Genomic DNA, 21,120 nt, shown 5'->3' with positions numbered 1-21,120 from the left:
CAACACACTGACACTGACTCAACTCCAGCCACTTTAATAATGGGAATTGATGGGAAATGATGTAAATATATCACTAGCCACTTTAAACAATGCTACCTTATATAATGTTACTTACCCTACATTATTCATCTCATATGCATACGTATATACTGTACTCTATATCATCGACTGTATCCTTATGTAATACATGTATCACTAGCCACTTTAAACTATGCCACTTTGTTTACATACTCATCTCATTTGTACATACTGTACTCGATACCATCTACTGTATCTTGCCTATGCTGCTCTGTACCATCACTCATCATATATCCTTATGTACATATTCTTATCCCCTTACACTGTGTACAAGACAGTAGTTTTGGAATTGTTAGTTAGATTACTTGTTGGTTATTACTGCATTGTCGGAACTAGAAGCACAAGCATTTCGCTACACTCGCATTAACATCTGCTAACCATGTGTATGTGACAAATAAAATTTGATTTGATTTGCTGCGGGTGGGTGTTATCGTGTCCAGTGAGCTGAGATAAGGCGGAGCTTTACCTAGCATAGACTTCTAGATGACCTGGAGCCAGTGGGTCTGATGACAAATATGTAGCGAGGGCCAGCCGACTAGAGCATACAGGTCGCAGTGGTGGGTGGTATATGGGGCTTTGGTGACAAAACGGATGGCACTGTGATCGACTGCATCCAGTTTGCTGAGTAGAGTATTGGAAGCTATTTTGTAGATGACATCGCCAAAGTCGTGGATCTGTAGGATAGTCAGTTTTACTAGGGTAAGTTTGGAGGCGTGAGTGAAGGAGGCTTTGTTGCGAAAATAGAAAGCCAATTCTAGATTTGATTTTGGATTGGAGATGTTTAATATGAGTCTGGAAGGAGAGTTTACAGTCTAGCCAGACACCTAGGTATTTGTAGTTGACCACATATTCTAGGTCAGAACTGTCCAGGGTAGTGATGCTAGTCGGGCGGGCGGGTGCGGGCAGCGAACGGTTGAAAAGCATGCATTTAGTTTTACTGGCGTTTAAGAGCAGTTAGAGGCCACGGAAGGAGAGTTGTATGGCATTGAAGCTCGTTTGGAGGTTAGTTAACACAGTGTCCAAAGAAGGGCCAGAAGTATACTGAATGGTGTCGTCTGCATAGAGGTGGATCAGGGAATTGCCAGCAGCAAGAGCGACATCATTGATTTTTATATATATACACAGAGAAAAGAGTCTGCCTGAGAATTGAACCCTGTGGTACCCCCATAGACTGCCAGAGGTCCAGACAACAGGCCCTCTGATTTAACACACTGATGGAGGCAAGAGTGTGCAAGGCGGTATTGATTGTGCCGCTGTCTGTCACTCAAATGTTTGAGCGTCAGACAGATGTTTTTCTTGACCTGTGCATCTACAATAAACTTTAATTCATAGGCCATAAAAGGAGCTCCGCCTAGCAGAAACATCTTTGTGTTAGCAACTCTTAATTATGAGCTTATAAGGGAATAAAGTTAAGGGACATCACCCTGGGCGGGGTGAACCTCAGTAAGGGATAAAAAGGGAAAACACCATCTTTTGAACTGAGTGTATGTATGCTCTGGGTTACAATCCTTATTAAACAAACTAACCTCTGATCAAATAAGTTTCCTGTGGTCGCTTGTATGAACATGGCTGAAATCCCTAACAGTATAGGGAAAATTTGAGTATCATGTAGTAGTCTAAACTTATCGATGTGACATTGACCTGAATGAATGAAATATGAATGATAGTCATCCAATATGCTGTAATAGAAATAAGGTAATGCTCATTAAAAAAACGGTGTCCTCCCTCATCTTAAACGGCACCAACCGCCACTGGAGTACTTATCTAGTCCATTTTCTTTGAGGGAAGCTTAGGTTCCACCCTTCTCCCAAAGTGTATAGCCTATGCTTACACCAATCATATGCTTTTAAATCCATAATGGGAAGTGTGCAAGTGCACACTTCTGGAAAAGCGTGGAGAATTGGGATTCAGCCTATGTGGTTTTGAGGCCCTATCCTGCATTTAAAAGGCACAACAGAAACTGGCCTAGTTGCTTTTCAGACCTGGTTGCCTGGCAGGTTTAATCGGTTGTACAATGGTTATTAATTGGTTGTGTTGTGGTTATGTGTTTTCAGGGTGGGCTACCTAGCAGGTCGGCTGGTCCAGGAGTTGAATGAGAGACAACCGGAGCTCCTCATCTCCAGTAGAGACATCCTGTGTGTCCAGATTGCTGGGCTCTGTCACGACCTGGGTGAGTCTCACTCTCTCCCTCCTTCCCTCCCTCTTTTCCAATCTTATTCTGTTGAATGTGATCTCTTTCCAGGTCATGGTCCTTTCTCCCATATGTTTGATAGCATGTTCATCCCCAAAATGCATCCAAAGTCCAAGTGGAAGGTAAGACTACAATAACCTCCTCTTTCTTGTCATAGCCTTCTCTCCTCATCTTCCTGTGTGGGCGCGAGAATGTCCATGTCACATGTATATGTATGTATGTGTGTGTGTTACAGCATGAGAATGCGTCACTTGCGATGTTTGACCATCTGGTGTCTGTGAATGCCTTGGAGCCAGTGATGAAGGATCATGGCCTGGTCCTACCTGATGACCTGGTCTTCATCAAGGAACAGATTGCTGGACCACAGAACACTGTCCCTCTCAGACAGGGGGTGAGTCAGGAACACTGTCCCTCTCAGACATGGGGTGAGTCAGGAACACTGTCCCTCTCAGACAGGGGGTGAGTCAGGAACACTGTCCCTCTCAGACAGGGGGTGAGTCAGGAACACTGTCCCTCTCAGACAGGGGGTGAGTCAGGAACACTGTCCCTCTCAGACAGGGGGTGAGTCAGGAACACTGTCCCTCTCAGACAGGGGGTGAGTCAGGAACACTGTCCCTCTCAGACAGGGGGTGAGTCAGGAACACTGTCCCTCTCAGACAGGGGGTGAGTCAGGAACACTGTCCCTCTCAGACAGGGGGTGAGTCAGGAACACTGTCCCTCTCAGACAGGGGGTGAGTCAGCTAGCTAGTCAATCAGCCTCAATCAATTAAGAATTTAAGCATCAATCAACATTTTGTGAAGTACTTTATGAATATGATTTACTGATGGTTACTAGCAGTGTATTGACTACAGGTTGAATTCAAACTCTTGAACTTCTGGATATGCTAATTAGCATTAGCTTGTGAAACTACTGCTAACCTACCAGTGGCTCCAGGTCATCTATAAGTCTTTGCTAGGTAAAGCCCCGCCTTATCTCAGCTCACTGGTCACCGTAGCAACACCCACCTAGAGCATGCGCTCCCGCAGGTATATTTCACTGGTCCCCAAAAGCCTTTCCTTCCAGTTCTCTGCTGCCAATGACTGGAACGAATTGCAAAAAGAGACATATCTTCCGCTCTAACTTTAAGCATCAGCTGTCAGAGCAGCTGATCATTGACCAACCGATCATTGCACCTGTACACAGACCATCTGTAAATAGCCCAACCAACTACCTCGTTCCCATATTGTTATATATTTTTGCACCCCAGTATCTCTACTTGCACCTCATCTGCACATCTCTCACTCCAGTGTTAATTCTAAATTGTAATTATTTCGCCACTATGGCCTATTTTTTTTTCCTTACCTCCCTAATCTTACTACATTTGCACACACTGTATATATATTTTTTATTTTGTGTTATTGACTGTATGTTTGTTTATCCCATTTGTAACTCTGTTGTTTTTGCCGCACTGCTTTATATTAGCCAGGTCGTGGTTGTTAAATAAAGGTGAAATAAATCAAATAAACACTCCGGTTAAGTATCCCTTGAACTAATAATTTAGAGTTACTGTACATGCTCGGATTTCAAAGGATTAGTCTAATTCTGAGTCTGTTGTCTTTCCACAGTGGCCTTATAAGGGCCGTCCAGAGGATAAGTCTTTCCTCTATGAGATTGTGGCCAACAAAATGAGCGGCATCGATGTGGACAAGTGGGACTACTTCGCCAGGTGAGTCCCCCAGTTGGAGTTGATCTCTCTTAGAAACCATCATCAGTTACTGGAGTAAGCTATATAGAGTACCACAGTATGTGTCATAATACCCATAAAACCTAGCGGTCAAACAGGGAAATGGTTCTAATCCTTTTTCCCGTAAGGGATTTTATAAACACCTAAAGTAAGCGCTGTGTTTCGTTCTGATAACTGTGTAAATCTCTCGAGGACAGGGTGACTTTTATCAATATATTTGCCTGTATTTAGAGCCGACTGTTGATAAAAGTCACCTTGTCCAAGAGCTTTACATGGTTATCAAAACACCACACCAGGGTAAGCCTACAGGAAACACAGCCCTTATTTTAAGTGTTTCTAAAATCCACTATTGGGAAAAATGATTGGAACCATTTCCTTGTTTGACCATTAGGTTTCATGGGTAATATGACCCCTCCACTGTGGGGCTCTATTAGAGATCTAACAATACATAGGACCACTGGTGTACACTACCGTTCAAAAGTTTGGGGTCACTTAGAAATCTATTTTTTATTTTTAAGAAAAGCAAAAAGAAATGTCCATTAAAATAAAATTATTTCAATTTTCAATCTCTTATAAAATGAGTTAAAGTTATGTATAGTAAACCTAGGTGTAAAATAGTAAATAATGGCTACATCTCAGAAAATGTTAAACTCTCTAGAGGAGTAAAACAAGGTTGTCCACTATCGGCATATCTATTTATTATTGCCATTGAAATGTTAGCTGTTAAGATTAGATCAAACAATAATATTAAGGGATTAGAAATCCGTGGCTTAAAAACTAAGGTGTCATTGTACGCTGATGATTCATGTTTTCTTTTAAAACCACAATTAGTCTCTCCACGGCCTCATAGAGGATCTAGATACTTTTGCTAATCTCTCTGGATTAAAACAAAATGATGATAAATGTACTATATTACGTATTGGATCACTAACAAATGCAAATTGTACATTACCATGTAGTTGACCAATTAAATGGTCTGACGGAGATGTGGACATACTCGGTATACAAATCCCAAAAGAAAAATGATCTCACTCCAATACATTTGCTGCCATGGAAAGGAAAATACCTGTCTATTTGTGGAAATATCACCCTGATTAACTCTTTAGTCATATCAGTTTACCTATTTGCTTATGGTTTTACCTACACCTAGTGACCTGCTTTTTAAATTATATGAACAAAAAATATTACATTTTATTTGGAACGGCAAGCCAGAAAATTAAATATATATATGAATTTCGGAGGGCAGAAATTATTAAATATTAAAGCATTAGACCTCTCACTAAAGGCATCAGTCATACAAAAGTTATACTTCAATCCAAACTGGTTCTCTAGTAAATTGGTACGAATGTCTCATCCTATGTTGTCACAGTGCTGACTGTTGCCCGTCGCCTGCAGCAAAAGCCTCTAATCCCGTCCTCTGGCTAGGCAGAGTACTGTAGGATTTTAGTCACTTCGGTGCAACAAGGGCCTCTGGCTAGGCAGAGTACTGTAGGATTTTAGTCACTTCGGTGCAACAAGGGCCTCTGGCTAGGCAGAGTACTGTAGGATTTTAGTCACTTCGGTGCAACAAGGGCCTCTGGCTAGGCAGAGTACTGTAGGATTTTAGTCACTTCGGTGCAACAAGGGCCTCTGGCTAGGCAGAGTACTGTAGGATTTTAGTCACTTCGGTGCAACAAGGGCCTCTGGCTAGGCAGAGTACTGTAGGATTTTAGTCACTTCGGTGCAACAAGGGCCTCTGGCTAGGCAGAGTACTGTAGGATTTTAGTCACTTCGGTGTAACAAGGGCCTCTGGCTAGGCAGAGTACTGTAGGATTTTAGTCACTTCGGTGCAACAAGGGCCTCTGGCTAGGCAGAGTACTGTAGGATTTTAGTCACTTCGGTGTAACAAGGGCCTCTGGCTAGGCAGAGTACTGTAGGATTTTAGTCACTTCGGTGCAACAAGGGCCTCTGGCTAGGCAGAGTACTGTAGGATTTTAGTCACTTCGGTGCAACAAGGGCCTCTGGCTAGGCAGAGTACTGTAGGATTTTAGTCACTTCGGTGTAACAAGGGCCTCTGGCTAGGCAGAGTACTGTAGGATTTTAGTCACTTCGGTGTAACAAGGGCCTCTGGCTAGGCAGAGTACTGTAGGATTTTAGTCACTTCGGTGTAACAAGGGCCTCTGGCTAGGCAGAGTACTGTAGGATTTTAGTCACTTCGGTGCAACAAGGGCCTCTGGCTAGGCAGAGTACTGTAGGATTTTAGTCACTTCGGTGCAACAAGGGCCTCTGGCTAGGCAGAGTACTGTAGGATTTTAGTCACTTCGGTGCAACAAGGGCCTCTGGCTAGGCAGAGTACTTTAGGATTTTAGTCACTTCGGTGTAACAAGGGCCTCTGGCTAGGCAGAGTACTGTAGGATTTTAGTCACTTCGGTGTAACAAGGGCCTCTGGCTAGGCAGAGTACTTTAGGATTTTAGTCACTTCGGTGTAACAAGGGCCTCTGGCTAGGCAGAGTACTGTAGGATTTTAGTCACTTCGGTGCAACAAGGGCCTCTGGCTAGGCAGAGTACTGTAGGATTTTAGTCACTTCGGTGCAACAAGGGCCTCTGGCTAGGCAGAGTACTGTAGGATTTTAGTCACTTCGGTGCAACAAGGGCCTCTGGCTAGGCAGAGTACTGTAGGATTTTAGTCACTTCGGTGCAACAAGGGCCTCTGGCTAGGCAGAGTACTGTAGGATTTTAGTCACTTCGGTGTAACAAGGGCCTCTGGCTAGGCAGAGTACTGTAGGATTTTAGTCACTTCGGTGCAACAAGGGCCTCTGGCTAGGCAGAGTACTGTAGGATTTTAGTCACTTCGGTGTAACAAGGGCCTCTGGCTAGGCAGAGTACTGTAGGATTTTAGTCACTTCGGTGCAACAAGGGCCTCTGGCTAGGCAGAGTACTGTAGGATTTTAGTCACTTCGGTGCAACAAGGGCCTCTGGCTAGGCAGAGTACTGTAGGATTTTAGTCACTTCGGTGTAACAAGGGCCTCTGGCTAGGCAGAGTACTGTAGGATTTTAGTCACTTCGGTGTAACAAGGGCCTCTGGCTAGGCAGAGTACTGTAGGATTTTAGTCACTTCGGTGTAACAAGGGCCTCTGGCTAGGCAGAGTACTGTAGGATTTTAGTCACTTCGGTGCAACAAGGGCCTCTGGCTAGGCAGAGTACTGTAGGATTTTAGTCACTTCGGTGCAACAAGGGCCTCTGGCTAGGCAGAGTACTGTAGGATTTTAGTCACTTCGGTGCAACAAGGGCCTCTGGCTAGGCAGAGTACTGTAGGATTTTAGTCACTTCGGTGCAACAAGGGCCTCTGGCTAGGCAGAGTACTGTAGGATTTTAGTCACTTCGGTGCAACAAGGGCCTCTGGCTAGGCAGAGTACTGTAGGATTTTAGTCACTTCGGTGCAACAAGGGCCTCTGGCTAGGCAGAGTACTGTAGGATTTTAGTCACTTCGGTGCAACAAGGGCCTCTGGCTAGGCAGAGTACTGTAGGATTTTAGTCACTTCGGTGCAACAAGGGCCTCTGGCTAGGCAGAGTACTGTAGGATTTTAGTCACTTCGGTGCAACAAGGGCCTCTGGCTAGGCAGAGTACTGTAGGATTTTAGTCACTTCGGTGCAACAAGGGCCTCTGGCTAGGCAGAGTACTGTAGGATTTTAGTCACTTCGGTGCAACAAGGGCCTCTGGCTAGGCAGAGTACTGTAGGATTTTAGTCACTTCGGTGTAACAAGGGCCTCTGGCTAGGCAGAGTACTTTAGGATTTTAGTCCGGTGTAACAAGGGCCTTGCCGTGCGCTCCTACCAACTCTTCTATGTATTTGTAATGGCCCTTCGTGTGAGTTGGGTTTGTTCCTTCGTTCACGTTGTCACTCCCTTATTTCCCGGTCTAGTGTGGGGCCTTGGATAGATGAGTACTTTATTTCTTTATGTTTATAGATTCTTCCTATACTCCCTTACCTTGTGTCTTCCTCTTTTATATATCAATACCTAAACTTATTTTCTGTTAGTTATTATGCTCGTCAGCTAGTAGTCACTGGGAAACTAGTATTGCTATATGTATTTGACTTTGCCAAAGATATATTATTGTCCACACAATGATATATTCTTTAGTGCAATCACGTTAACCTATAACCAGGGTCACTTTCTGTTCAGTGTCAAAGGCGTTTGCTCTCCAGATCGTTAATCATGCCTAGTTGTCAAAGTTTCAAGCTTTTATTAAGTCACTGTTTTTTGTCTTATACACATTACTACAATTCAATGGTTCTACAGTCCCAATACATCAATAATGCTCAATCAATCCTTAATGCGCTATACTATGCCAAATAATATTGCAAATGTAAATGGCTTAACACACTACTTCTAACTCTTAAACAAAGCAAACACCCATATATTTAAAGCTCTATTCCCTTGGTCCTTCCCCAAACTGCTCTTTATAAGAGTACTAATATTTTTGCAGCCCCTGCTGTTTTATAATACTATAATTTTCTTATTTAGTCCGAATTTCCTATGGTTACACTTTTTACTGCCTACTGTTTAGATATTGATTCCCTTGTATCGACCCTCGGCTACTACGAGGCTTACTTATTTCTGGGCTTTTTCCATCTTGCCAAACTGCAATTGTCATTGACACACCAAAGATGGAACTTGTTGCTCCCTCACGCTGTTGAGGGGTATAGTTCTCTCTTTCACAACCTTGTTCTCGTATTCTTTTTGTGTGGCGTGAGCTTCCAGTGTACAACACAATTCTTTAGATATACCAGTCAATAGTTTGTTCGTGCCTTGATGTCAAAGTAGTCAATACAAACAGTAATTTACCTTGTCTGATGATTCTCTATGATGTCCAAATCATATGGGTTGAGGATCATGCCTAGGCACTGATCTCTCCTCCTTGTATACCTCTTTTAGACACTCAGTTTGGGGGAAGATGTTTGGGAGTGCAATCTATCTTAACACGGTGTGCCAAGATTTTTTATTTATTTTATTTTACCTTTATTTAACTAGGCAAGTCAGTTAAGAACAAATTCTTATTTTCAATGACTGCCTAGGAACAGTGGGCTAACTGCCTGTTCAGGGGCAGAACGACAGACTTGCCAGCTCGGGACATTATGTCCTTGCCACTTTTTGCTCAAGATTAAGTAGCACTTAGTCCAATGTTGGGCATCAGTGCTGAAGGAACTAAGTATTCTTCCGTTGGGGCATTGGTTTGGTAGGTCTGTTCATACCACTCCTCCTCAGTCTTCCTGTAGGTTGGTTCTTGTTTAATGCCCAGTACTTGTAGTTCCTGTGCATTTGGCTCCCTCTGCTGGTCACTTGCTGTTGTGGCAGTTTCTTTCATTCCTCAGTCAATAGTTGGTCTTAGAGCCCATGAATGTGGCTCTGGATCTGGACCGGCCACTGAGGGAGGGTCTGATCTTTTTTGGCTTTTGCTACAATGTTCAAGAAGGGCCTTTTTCTCTTTATTCATATTACACCGGCCCACTTTCGATTGATCCCAGCTCTGCAGATTCTGCTGTGAGGCAGAGTCATTAGATCATTTATTTTGGTATTGTCCATATGAGGCTCGTTTTTGGTCACAGGTCTAGGAATGGCTGAAGAATTGCAACATTTGCCTAGAACTAATGCTGCAGATAGCAATACTGGGTGATTTGAAAAGCCATAATCAATAATATAATAATTATTTTAGCAAAAACAAATATTTTTAATTTACAATCTGTAGAAGCTATGAGAATAGGAAGGTTCAAGTCGTTTGAAGGTTTGCGGGGAATAATAATAAAGGTATATTCTTTACAAAAGTAGGTATGTCTATATAGGTATGTGTATATAGGTATGTGTATATAGGTATGTGTATGTAGGTATGTGTATGTAGGTATGTGTATGTAGGTATGTGTATGTAGGTATGTGTATGTAGGTATGTCTATATAGGTATGTGTATATAGGTATGTGTATATAGGTATGTGTATATAGGTATGTGTATGTAGGTATGTGTATGTAGGTATGTGTATGTAGGTATGTGTATGTAGGTATGTCTATATAGGTATGTGTATGTAGGTATGTCTATATAGGTATGTGTATGTAGGTATGTCTATATAGGTATGTGTATGTAGGTATGTCTATATAGGTATGTGTATGTAGGTATGTCTATATAGGTATGTGTATGTAGGTATGTCTATATAGGTATGTGTATGTAGGTATGTCTATATAGGTATGTGTATGTAGGTATGTCTATATAGGTATGTGTATGTAGGTATGTCTATATAGGTATGTGTATGTAGGTATGTCTATATAGGTATGTGTATGTAGGTATGTCTATATAGGTATGTGTATGTAGGTATGTCTATATAGGTATGTGTATGTAGGTATGTCTATATAGGTATGTGTATGTCTATATAGGTATGTGTATGTAGGTATGTCTATATAGGTATGTGTATGTAGGTATGTCTATATAGGTATGTGTATGTAGGTATGTCTATATAGGTATGTATATGTATGCATGTGTGTATGGATATATATATATTTACCAAAAACATATATCCCCCAATTACATTGATGGAACCAATATTCTTTCTGCGATATTTAGCTGATCCACCAACAAAATGTTTTTTTACATGTGCGCCTAATCTCAGCTCGTTACCTGTATAGAAGACACCTGGGAGCCAGAAATCTTTCTGATTCAGAGGGGGTCAAATACTTATTTCCCTAATTTAAAATGCAAATTTATAACATTTTTGACATGTGTTTTTCTGGATTTTGTGTCTCTGTTCAAATAAAACTACCATTAAAATTCTAGACTGATCATTTCTTTGTCAGTGTGCAAACGTAGAAAATCAGCAGTGGATCAAATACTTTTTTCTTGTATATGTGTGTATATATATATACACACCTATACACACACACACACACACACAGAGAGAAAAGAGTCTGCCTGAGAATTGAACTGGTCGGTGATCTGTTTGTTAACTTGGCTTTTGTAGATCTTAGAAAAAAGTCAGGGCAGGATGGATATATAGGTCTATAACCTTTTGGGTCTATAACAGAGTGCCCCCCTTTGAAGAGGGGGATGACCGCGGCAGCTTTCCAATCTTTGGGAATCTCAGACGATATGAGAGGTTGAACAGGCTAGTAATGGGGTTGCAACAATTTCAGTGGATAATTTTGGCAGAAAGAGAGGGTCCAGATTGCCCGCATTCAGGGCTCCAACCACCCAATTTATAATAGGGAAAAAAGTGCACTTTGGGCAACTTTCCATCTATAATCTCTCTCCCTCTCTTTCTTTCTCAAATATGTTTTATTGTAGTGCAGAGGAAATGAATACAAATGTACATTTTGTTTAGTGAGCTCTTTAAAAAAAAAAAAAAACATGTTTTACTTAAATGACAACAGGAACATACATTACATCAGGAGTATAACGGCAGGACAGCAGTTTAAACACATTTAAACAAAATGGGTACTTAAGCAGTATTAATAAACTGAAGACCAAACCAACACTCTCTTTCCCTCCCCATAGGGACTGCTACCACCTGGGCATCCCGAATAACTTTGACTACCATCGCTTCCTCAAGTTTGCTCGTGTGTGTGAGGTAGATGGGAAGAAGCAGATCTGCACCAGAGAAAAGGTGAAGGCTTGGCCCTAGATTTCACATCTCATTCATTCCCTTCATTGTTATGTTTTCATTTACCTTTTCATTCAACTTGGTGAAGTAATGAGGTATTAGCCTAGTTTGGTGGTGATGTAGACTAGGCCCAGCTATCGACTAGCGTCCTGTCTAGGGGGTGTACATGTACATCAAGCTGCCTCACACTACAGAATCAGGAGATGGGCTCCTGCCCTATGGGCCGCTCGGACAAGGTCACTTCCGTTACCAGTGATATCCATGTGTGTTGTCCACATACAGGAAGTGGGTAATCTGTACGACATGTTCCACACACGCAACTACCTCCACAGAAAAGCCTACCAGCACAAAGTGGGACACATAATAGAGACAATGTAAGTGCTCTCACATGAACAGCTATTCATTCTACTGTTAAATATCTAGCTGACTTACGATCTCTTATATAGTCATACATACAGGTTCTCAGACATTCAGGTGCTTTTCTGCTGTATGTTCTGGATTAAAAATGACATGTTTGATTTAAGTGCGTGTGTGCCTGTCTGTATTGATTCAGGATCACAGAGGCCTTCATCAAGGCAGAACCCCACATCCAGATTCAAGGTTCAGAGGGGAAAATGTTCACCATCTCCACAGCAATAAATGACATGGAGGCCTACACTAAACTCACTGGTCAGTTCAACCGCATAGAAATATAATATGTAGAATGGCTCTGGTCTTGTCTACTCACTCTCATTATATGGTTCAAACCTCTTTGGTTGTCAGGTTTTTTCTTTTTTTTCTAGGTGTCATGGCTGCCCTAACAGGCTGGATTTGCCAGACCTGGTTCTCTGTCACGTTCATGTCCATAATCACTGCCTGGGTTTGGTTTGCATGATTAACCTCTTCTCTTCCCCCACTCCTTGTCCCTCTCCTGTCTCCTCTCCTGTCTCTCTCCGTCCCCTCTCCTGGTCTCTCTCCGTCTCCTCTCCTGTCTCTCTCCTGTCCCCTCTCCCGGTCTCTCTCCGTCTCCTCTCCCGGTCTCTCTCCTGTCCCCTCTCCTGGTCTCTCTCCGTCTCCTCTCCTGGTCTCTCTCCTGTCTCTCTCCCCCCTCTCCATGTAGACCATGTGTTTGAGCAGATCCTGTACTCGTCATCCTCTGAGCTGGCAGAGGCCAGAAAGATCCTCCACAACATCACCTGCAGAAACCTCTACAAGAATATGGGACAGACCCAAGCCAAGAAACGTGTGGAGGTCTCACAGGTGTGTGTGCATGTCTGGGGGATGGAGGGTGAATATCCTCCCATGGCTTTCTAGGTGAGCTTTTTTAGAAGATCCATATTATGTGCCTCTCATCCTCCTCTTTTCTCGCCCAGGAACAGCTCCAGAAATGGGCAAGTGAATTGGCGACGTGCAGGCCTGAGAGCGACCTCCAGGGCGTCACTCTAGAGCCAGGGGACTTTGTAGTCAATGTGAGTGTCCAGTCTTTTCACCTCACTCAGGGAACTGATCGAAGACACAGGTCACATAACAAGCCCGTCTATAGATAACCCTTTATTATCGTTGGCTTTATTGGAAATATGTCAATCAATAAAATTTATTTTTATAAAGCCCTTTTGACCTCAGCAGTTGTCACAAAGTGTTTTACAGATATTCAGCCTAAAACTATAAAGAGCAAGCAATGCTGATGTAGAAGCACGGTGGCTAGGAAAAACTCCCTAGAAAAGAAGGAACCTAGGAAGAAACCTAGAGAGGAACCAGGCTCTGTCCTCTTCTGACTGTGGAGATTTAAGAGGACATGTTGCCATGAAGGCCAGATTAACCACCATCAGTTTCTTTTGGGGGGGGGGGGGGTTATTTAACAACTAATTGACCAACGTTGGTTTAATAACTTGATTTCTATTTAGTTCTATGTTTTTTGTGAACCCAACATGCCGTTTCTCTAGAGAGAAATCAAATCCTTCTCAATGAAAAAGCTCAAATATTTCGTCATTATTTCATAATGCATGTGTTTTACAAAAATGATTGATATCGAAAACCGGGACTCTTTTTTAAATAACCGAACCGACCTAGAAAAGCACTAATCGCTCAGCAATACTCTTTATCTATCTCTCGCTCTCTCTTTCTGTCCCTCTTTCTTTCTCTTCATCAGATCATCAACATGGACTGGGGTATGAAGGAGAAGAACCCCATCAACAACATGCGTTTCTACTGTAAGAATACCCCAACCAAAACCACCCAGATCAGCAGGAACCAGGTCAATGCTACAATTCACTCTCAAATATTTTTAGAAATAGTCTGTTCTTTTTGGATCTTGAAAACATTATTTTACATGATTGTTCTCCCCTGTAGGTGTCTCAGATGCTGCCAGATCAGTTTGCTGAGCAGCTGATCAGGGTCTACTTTAAGAAGAGAGATGAGAAGACCGTGGAGGCAGCTAAGATTAACTATGTCAAGTGGTGCATGGACAACAACTTCTCCAAGCCTCAGGTCAGGAGGCCTCTTATCTCTTTCATTTACTGTATGGATCTCTATCTCAAACTGTTAGCGTTGTGTGGGGAAAATCACATTTATTTATAAAGCCCTTCTTACATTAGCTGATATCTCAAAGTGCTGTACAGAAACTCAGCCTAAAACCCCAAACAGCAAGCAATGCAGGTGTAGAAGCACGGTGGCTAGGAAAAACTCCCTAGAAAAGGCCAAAACCCTGGCCAGTCCTCTTCTGGCTGTGCCGGGTGGAGATTATAACAGAACATGGCCAAGATGTTCAAATGTTCATAAATGACCAGCATGGTCAAATAATAATAATCACAGTAGTTGACGAGGGTGCAACAAGTCAGCACCTCAGGAGTAAATGTCAGGTGGCTTTTCATAGCCAATCATTAAGAGTATCTCTACCGCTCCGGCTGTCTCTAGAGAGTTGAAAACAGCAGGTCTGGGACAGGTAGCACGTCCAGTGAACAGGTCAGGGTTCCATAGCTGCAGGCAGAACAGTTGACAGATGATGACATTCGAGTGCAAGGCTAAGCCAGCTAGCTATGACCAGCTTACCTGCATCACACATAATCAATCAAAAACATGCTTTTGTATGTTGTTTGTATGCTTTTTGTAGTCCATCAGCTGGGTCACAAAGTGATTATACAAGAACCCTGCCAAAAAACCCAAACAGCAAGTAATGCAGATGTAGAAGCACGGTGGCTAGGAACAACTCCCTAGAAAGGCAGGAACCTAGAAAGATACCTAGAGAGGAACCAGGCTCCTAGGGGTGGCCAGTACTCTTCTGGCTATGCCAGGTTCATAGATGACCAGCAGGGTCAAATAATAATAATCACAGTGGTTGTAGAGGGTGCAACAGGTCAGCACCTCCATGAGTAAATGTCAGTTGGCTTTTCATAGCCGATCATTCAGAGTTAGAGACAGCAGGTGCGGTAGAGAAAGAGTCGAAAACAGCAGGTCCCTGGACAAGGTAGCACGTCCGGTGAACAGGTCAGGGTTCCCTAGCCACAGGCAGAACAGTTGAAACTGGAGCAGCAGCACGACCAAGTGGACTGCGGACATCAAGGAGTCATCAGGCCAGGTAGTCCTGAGGCATGGTCCTGGGGCTCAGGTCCTCCGAGGAAAGAGACAGCGAGAATTAGAGGGAGCATACAGGACACCGGATAAGACAGGAGAAATACTCCAGATATAACAGACTGACCCTAGCCCCCCGACACAAACTATTACAGCATAATTACTGGAGGCTAAGACAGGAGGGGTTGGGAGACCCTGTGGCCCCATCCAACTATACCCCCGGACAGGGCCAACCAGGCAGGATATAACCCCACCCACTTTGCCGAAGCACAGCCCCCACACCACTAGAGCGATATCTTCAACCACCAACTTACTACCCTGAGACAAGGCCAAGTATAGTCCACGAAGATCTCCCCCACGGCACGAACCCGAGGGGGGAGCCACACCGGACAGGAAGATCACGTTAGAGACCAACCCACTCGAGTGACACACCCCTCCTTGGGACGGCACGGAAGAGTACCAGTAAGCCAGTGACTCAGCCCCCGTAATAGGGTTAGAGGCAGAGAGAGGGGAACCGGCCAGGCAGAAACTGCAAGGGCGGTTTGTTGCTCCAGAGCCTTTCCATTCACCTTCACACTCCTGGGCCAGACTACACTCAATCATAGGACTTACTGAAGAGAGAAGTCTTCGATAAAGACTTAAAGGTCAAGACTGAGTCTACGTTTCTCACATGGATAAGCAGACCATTCCATAAAAATGGAGCTCTACAGCAGAAAGCCCTGCCTCCAGCTGTTTGCTTAGAAATTCTAGGGACAATTAGGAGGCCTGTGTCTTGTGACCGTAGCATACATGTAGTTATGTATGGCAGGACCAAATCGGAAAGATGAGTAGGAGCAAGCCCATGTAATGCTTTGTAGGTTAGCAGTAAAACCTTGAAATCATCCCTAGCCTTCACAGGAAGCTAGTGTAGAGAGGCTAGCATTGGAGTAATGTGATCAAATTTTCTGGTTCTCGTCAAGATTCTAGCAGCTGTGTTTAGCACTAACTGAAGTTTATTTAGTGCTTTAGCCGGAGAGTAGAGCATTGCAGTAGTCTAATCTATAAGTGACAAAAGCATGGATTCATTTGTCATTCATTTGGATTAAGTTTCAGATTTTTGCAATGTTACTTAGCTGGAAAAAAGCTGTCCTTGAAACAGTCTTGATATGTTCGTGAAAAGAGAGATCAGGGTCCAGAGTAACACCAAGGTCCTTCAGTTTTATTTGAGACGACTGTACAACCATTAAGATGAATTGTCAGATCCAACAGAAGATATCTTTGTTTCTTGGGACCTAGAAATAGCATCTCTTTTTTTTGTCCTAATTTAAAAGTAAAAAATTAAGTTAAACTTCCTTTGTCTGAAAACTAGGCTTCCATGGAGGGACATTTTGGGGCTTCTCCATGTTTTATTGAAAATGTACAGCTGTGTATCGTCCGCATAGCAGTGAAAGTTAATATTGTTTCCGAATGACATCACTAAAATGGAACCTTGAGGACACCGAAACTTACAGCTGATTTGTCTGACGACAAACTGATATCTTTCCGACAGATAAGATCTAAACCTGGCCCGAACTTGTCCGTGTAGACCAATTTGGGTTTCCAATCTCTCCAAAAGAATGTGGTGATCGATGGTATCAAAAGCAGCACTAAGGTCTAGGAACATGAGGACAGATGCAGAGCCTCGGTCTGACGCCATTAAAAGGTCATTTACCACCTTCGAGTGCAGTCAGTGCTATGATGGGGTGTAAAACCAGACTGAAGCGTTTCGAATACGTTGTTAGTGTTCAGGTAGGCAGTGAGTTGCTGCGCAACAGCTTTTTTTTTATTAATTGAGAGGAATTGGAGATTTGATATAGGCTGATAGTTTTTTATATTTTCCTGGTCAAGGTTTGGCTTTTTCAAGAGAGGCTTTATTACTGCCACTTTTAGTGAGTTTGGTACACATCCGGTGGATAGAGAGCCGTTTATTATGTTCAACATAGGAGGGCCAAGCACAGGAAGCAGCTCTTTCAGTGGTTTAGTTGGAATAGGGTCCAGTATGCAGCTTGAAGGTTTAGAGGCCATGACTATTTTCATCAATGTGTTAAGAGATATAGTATTAAAAAACTTGAGTGTCTCCCTTGATCCTAGGTCCTGGCAGTGTTGTGAAGACTCAGGACAACTGAGCTTTAAAGAGGAGTCTGTAACTTGCTTTCTGTTTGTGTTCGCGTTTGTTTAGGATGGAGATTCGATTGCACCGGAGCTCACCCCTCTGAAGCGAAGCTGGGCCCACAATGATGATGAGAACGATGATGAATTGGATAGCCAGGGAGGAAGAAGCAGGGCTGCAGTCAACATTGGACAACAGAAGGCAAAAGCCAGACTCTTTTAGGAGGATGAGAAAGAGGATCTGTCTGTTTACTTCTTATGGCAGTTGTCACCAATCCTGGTTCTGGAGAGCTACAGGGTATGCAAGGTTTTGTTCCAACCCAGCACTAACACACCTGATTCAGCTAGTCTAGGTTATAATGATTCATTGAGTAGCTGAATCAGTCGTGTTGATGCTGGGTTGGAACAAACCGTTGCATACCCTGGTGCTCCCTAGGACTAGGGGTTGGGGACCAACGATGGTGGATAAATTATGTCTTGCTCAGGCCATTTACCGTTGAAAGACAATTGTCATTGTTCTCGTCTTAAAGGAAAACTCCACCCAAAATGCTATTTTCATATTTGTCATTAGTCCATTGTTGATACGGCACCAATTGTTTTGCATTTCTCCAATCAAGTTAAAGATATCTAACTTTCGAAATACAGAAATACAGCTGTATGATTTATTTTGCATCGTATGATACAAAATGCAGCATCATACCGGCTGTATTTTGAAAGTTATGCAGTATATCTTGAGAACTTGATTGCTGACTTGCAAAACATTTTGGGAGTATATCAACAATGGTCTAATGAAACAAATACCAAAGTATAGTTTTTGGGTGGACATCAATGGGATAGCAGCTGGGTCTGGTCTGCTTAGTTCATTGACTCTATATGAACCAGAGAATATTAGGGAGTTGGAGATCAGTGTCTAGGAGCAACGTCCAGAAGAAGACCTTTGGCTCAGGGTTCTGTTCACGCTCCGTTCTGTTAGGGATTATATCATATAGTCTTTATTTTATTCGCTTTTTATCTTGTTTTATTTTAAGCATATGTTATAGGTTAAGTGCGGTTATTTTGCCTTATTTAATTATCGATGTCATTGGTATTGCATTGTGAGTGTGAAAATACTTCCTGACTTTCAGATTCCTGACTTTTCTCTGACTATGCATCTTGATGTGCCATGATCATGCAGGCATCTTTCAGATAGCCTAGCAGCAACTGTTACATATTTATACAACCTGATGAAAGTTGTTCTCAAACCCTTGTGGGACAATCATGCTTGTTTTACATTGTAGCTGAGTATTTAATTGTTTCATGGTATTGTATCACCATTGTTTGTCTTTCAGGGCATTGTCTTTCTTATAAGCATGGTTTCTACAAGGTTTTAGTTTATATATAGGCACCCACCATAGCTAGCCTGGTCGTTGACCTACGTACAGTATGTTTGGTGAGGTAGGGGTTGACTAAAGCACATAGATCAGAGATCTGTCTAGTGTATATTTGATTATTTTCCTAAAAGTGGCCACTTGAACTGACAAACAGAGATGGGTCACAGTGTGCAGTGCAGTGTGGGTAGTGTAGTCAGTTATGCATACACAATGCATGCAGTGTGTGATTCAGACCTGAAACTTTTTTTTGGTTTTGATTTGGACTGTTTCTGATTAGTGTGGTGTTTCTCTAAGTGCTGCGGTATCACATTGTGTCTTCATCCATGTTACCTTTGTGAGTCTGGCTGTTCTCTTCATTTAAACAATATAAACACAATGTTTACCATACAGTCTGCATCAAGATGAGTCCACAGCTGTTGCTCATTGATGGGATGTTTGTTGATTTAATTATGTGCTTCGTTTTAAAAAATATATAATGAAAGACAAATCGTCGAGACAGTCAACGTTTGAGGGATTTTATGATACAGAGTACAACTGTCAAAAGCTGTGAAATACAACTATTTTCTCTGCCTGGCTATCTGAGTGATGTTTTCTTAGAGCTCTGTGTAGATGTCTTTTGGCATAGGTCTGAGATTAGCATTCCCTCACTAAATCCTCCCATTCGAGGGGTGAACTCAAAGCTGACGTGATGAGTTCTGTGTCTGAACGTCATCCAGTGTTTCACATCTTTCTCCACTAGAGGGCGGTAAGACATCCCCTTTCCATAGAGGGGATTTTCTGTAAAGCAGAAACGGCTCTGGCAACAATCACATATCTAAGTATGTATACAATACATGGCTCACTGACAAAGGGATACACACACCGAAACACACACACACAGACACACTTAGACTGTAATACCAGTCAGTCTGAGTAAGGATTTTGCAGGAAAGGATTGGCTGACTGTCCTGGCCCAAGACTGCTGTGGAAATTACAATATTCTATTTCTAGTTGTAGTCACAGAGGAATGAACTTCTGTTGTTTGGACAGGAAAGTTATATTACAGGAAGTGGAGGTAAAACGCTACCCTGCTACACGCACATACTCTTCCATTACACATCCTGTGGCACTGATTCTCAGAGCCAGCCGAGGAATATCCACCCCTCCCTCACACCACCACAAGGCCAACTGCCTGCTATAGTATTTTTATAATCTTCATCCTCCCTGACCTGTTGCTCCCCTCCTGGCGCCAGTGGTCTCAGCCCCCCCCCCCCCCATATCCCCCTGTCTCACACACAGACTCAGCCCCCCCACCATCCCCCTGTCTCACACACCACCCAGCCCCTCCATGGATAATTGAGACCAGCTGTTGCAAGGTGCCTTCCCTCCACCCCCTCCTCCTCTACCCCTCCGTTACCCTCCTGCTGCACTTGCCTCTCTGGCAGATTGGATTGGTATTTGTAGACCCCTTCTTGCTTTTCCAACACAAACACAATCCTCCCATTCCATAGGCCTCTAACTGTGCTTGTCAATACCCATCAATTGTGATGATTGATTTAAAAATGTGATTGTATTACCTGCATACTTGTGTGAGAGGCTGCTTTCCATGTGTTTGTCATTGATCCCCTGTACATTCTGAAACTCACATAAACCAATATTAGACATTACTGATTTACACTCACAAACACACTGGGGGTGAAGGTATGGGGGAGCTGATCTCCTCAAGCCCTGACACAAATGGTGGCAAAACGCTAGCCCACGACACTCTGGAAGGTATGGGGGAGCTGATCTCCTCAAGCCCTGACACAAATGGTGGCAAAACGCTAGCCCACGACACTCTGGAAGGAATGGGGTGGGTATGTATTCCTGCACATGACTGGTTCCCAGCTGGTCCTATGGGGTCATAGCTACTGTGTGTGTGTGTGTCATGGCCTCTCATTGGGGGGTGAGACGTTGAGGCTCCAGACCCCCATGGTAGGATTGCTCAGGGAGTCTGCAGGGATCCTGCTACTTTGATGCCCCCACCCCCTGCCAGGACGTTAATGAGGGACTGTGGAGGATCTGACTGGAGCAGTGATGTTGTGTATGTGGTACAGAGAGAGAGAGAAATAGGAGTATAGTTGTGGAGAATAATACATATAGAAGGAGAGGAATATAAGAGTAACTTTACAAAGCATTCAGTCCTTATCTGGTTAAACACCTAATCCCTATCTGTCAACCTATTAGGGTAAAGCGCAATTGATTTGGACACGAAACCAAATTGACTTTTGGAACTGAATTCCAGTTTAGAAAGAAAATAAACATTTGAATATAAATTACACTTTTGAATTGAGTGAATAGACATTGGAATGGAATTGACCCCAATGCTGCAGTAGCTAGCTTGGTAGACCGTTGTAGCTCAGTTGGTAGAGCATGGCGCTTGCAACGCCAGAGTTGTGGGTTTGATTCCCGTGTGGGACCAGTATGATAATGTATTCACTCAC

At 43.1% G+C, this 21,120-nt stretch overlaps 1 protein-coding gene across 2 annotated transcripts in view; it reads left to right on the top strand.

Annotated features, from left to right (window-relative positions):
• LOC110492535 (deoxynucleoside triphosphate triphosphohydrolase SAMHD1) overlaps window positions 1-19,233 on the top strand; it is a 33,987-nt gene extending 14,754 nt beyond the window's left edge. For both annotated transcript variants that reach the window (XM_090203776.1, XM_090203777.1), the window contains 12 exons: window positions 2,133-2,248; window positions 2,321-2,391; window positions 2,505-2,660; window positions 3,875-3,975; window positions 11,510-11,618; window positions 11,898-11,989; window positions 12,169-12,284; window positions 12,715-12,854; window positions 12,968-13,063; window positions 13,744-13,848; window positions 13,944-14,081; window positions 17,359-19,233. In XM_090203776.1, the coding sequence (XP_090059902.1) occupies window positions 2,133-2,248; window positions 2,321-2,391; window positions 2,505-2,660; window positions 3,875-3,975; window positions 11,510-11,618; window positions 11,898-11,989; window positions 12,169-12,284; window positions 12,715-12,854; window positions 12,968-13,063; window positions 13,744-13,848; window positions 13,944-14,081; window positions 17,359-17,511 (1,393 nt within the window). In that variant the 3' untranslated portion in view covers window positions 17,512-19,233. The remainder of the gene's footprint in view (window positions 1-2,132; window positions 2,249-2,320; window positions 2,392-2,504; window positions 2,661-3,874; window positions 3,976-11,509; window positions 11,619-11,897; window positions 11,990-12,168; window positions 12,285-12,714; window positions 12,855-12,967; window positions 13,064-13,743; window positions 13,849-13,943; window positions 14,082-17,358) is intronic.
• The last annotated feature ends 1,887 nt before the right edge of the window (window positions 19,234-21,120 follow it).

Source organism: Oncorhynchus mykiss, chromosome 16, assembly GCF_057628025.1.
Source record: "Oncorhynchus mykiss isolate SJ-2025 chromosome 16, ASM5762802v1, whole genome shotgun sequence".
Taxonomy (NCBI): Eukaryota; Metazoa; Chordata; class Actinopteri; order Salmoniformes; family Salmonidae; genus Oncorhynchus; species Oncorhynchus mykiss.
The sequence above is the reverse complement of the archived record's forward strand: the minus strand, read 5'-3'. Positions and strand labels throughout refer to the sequence as shown.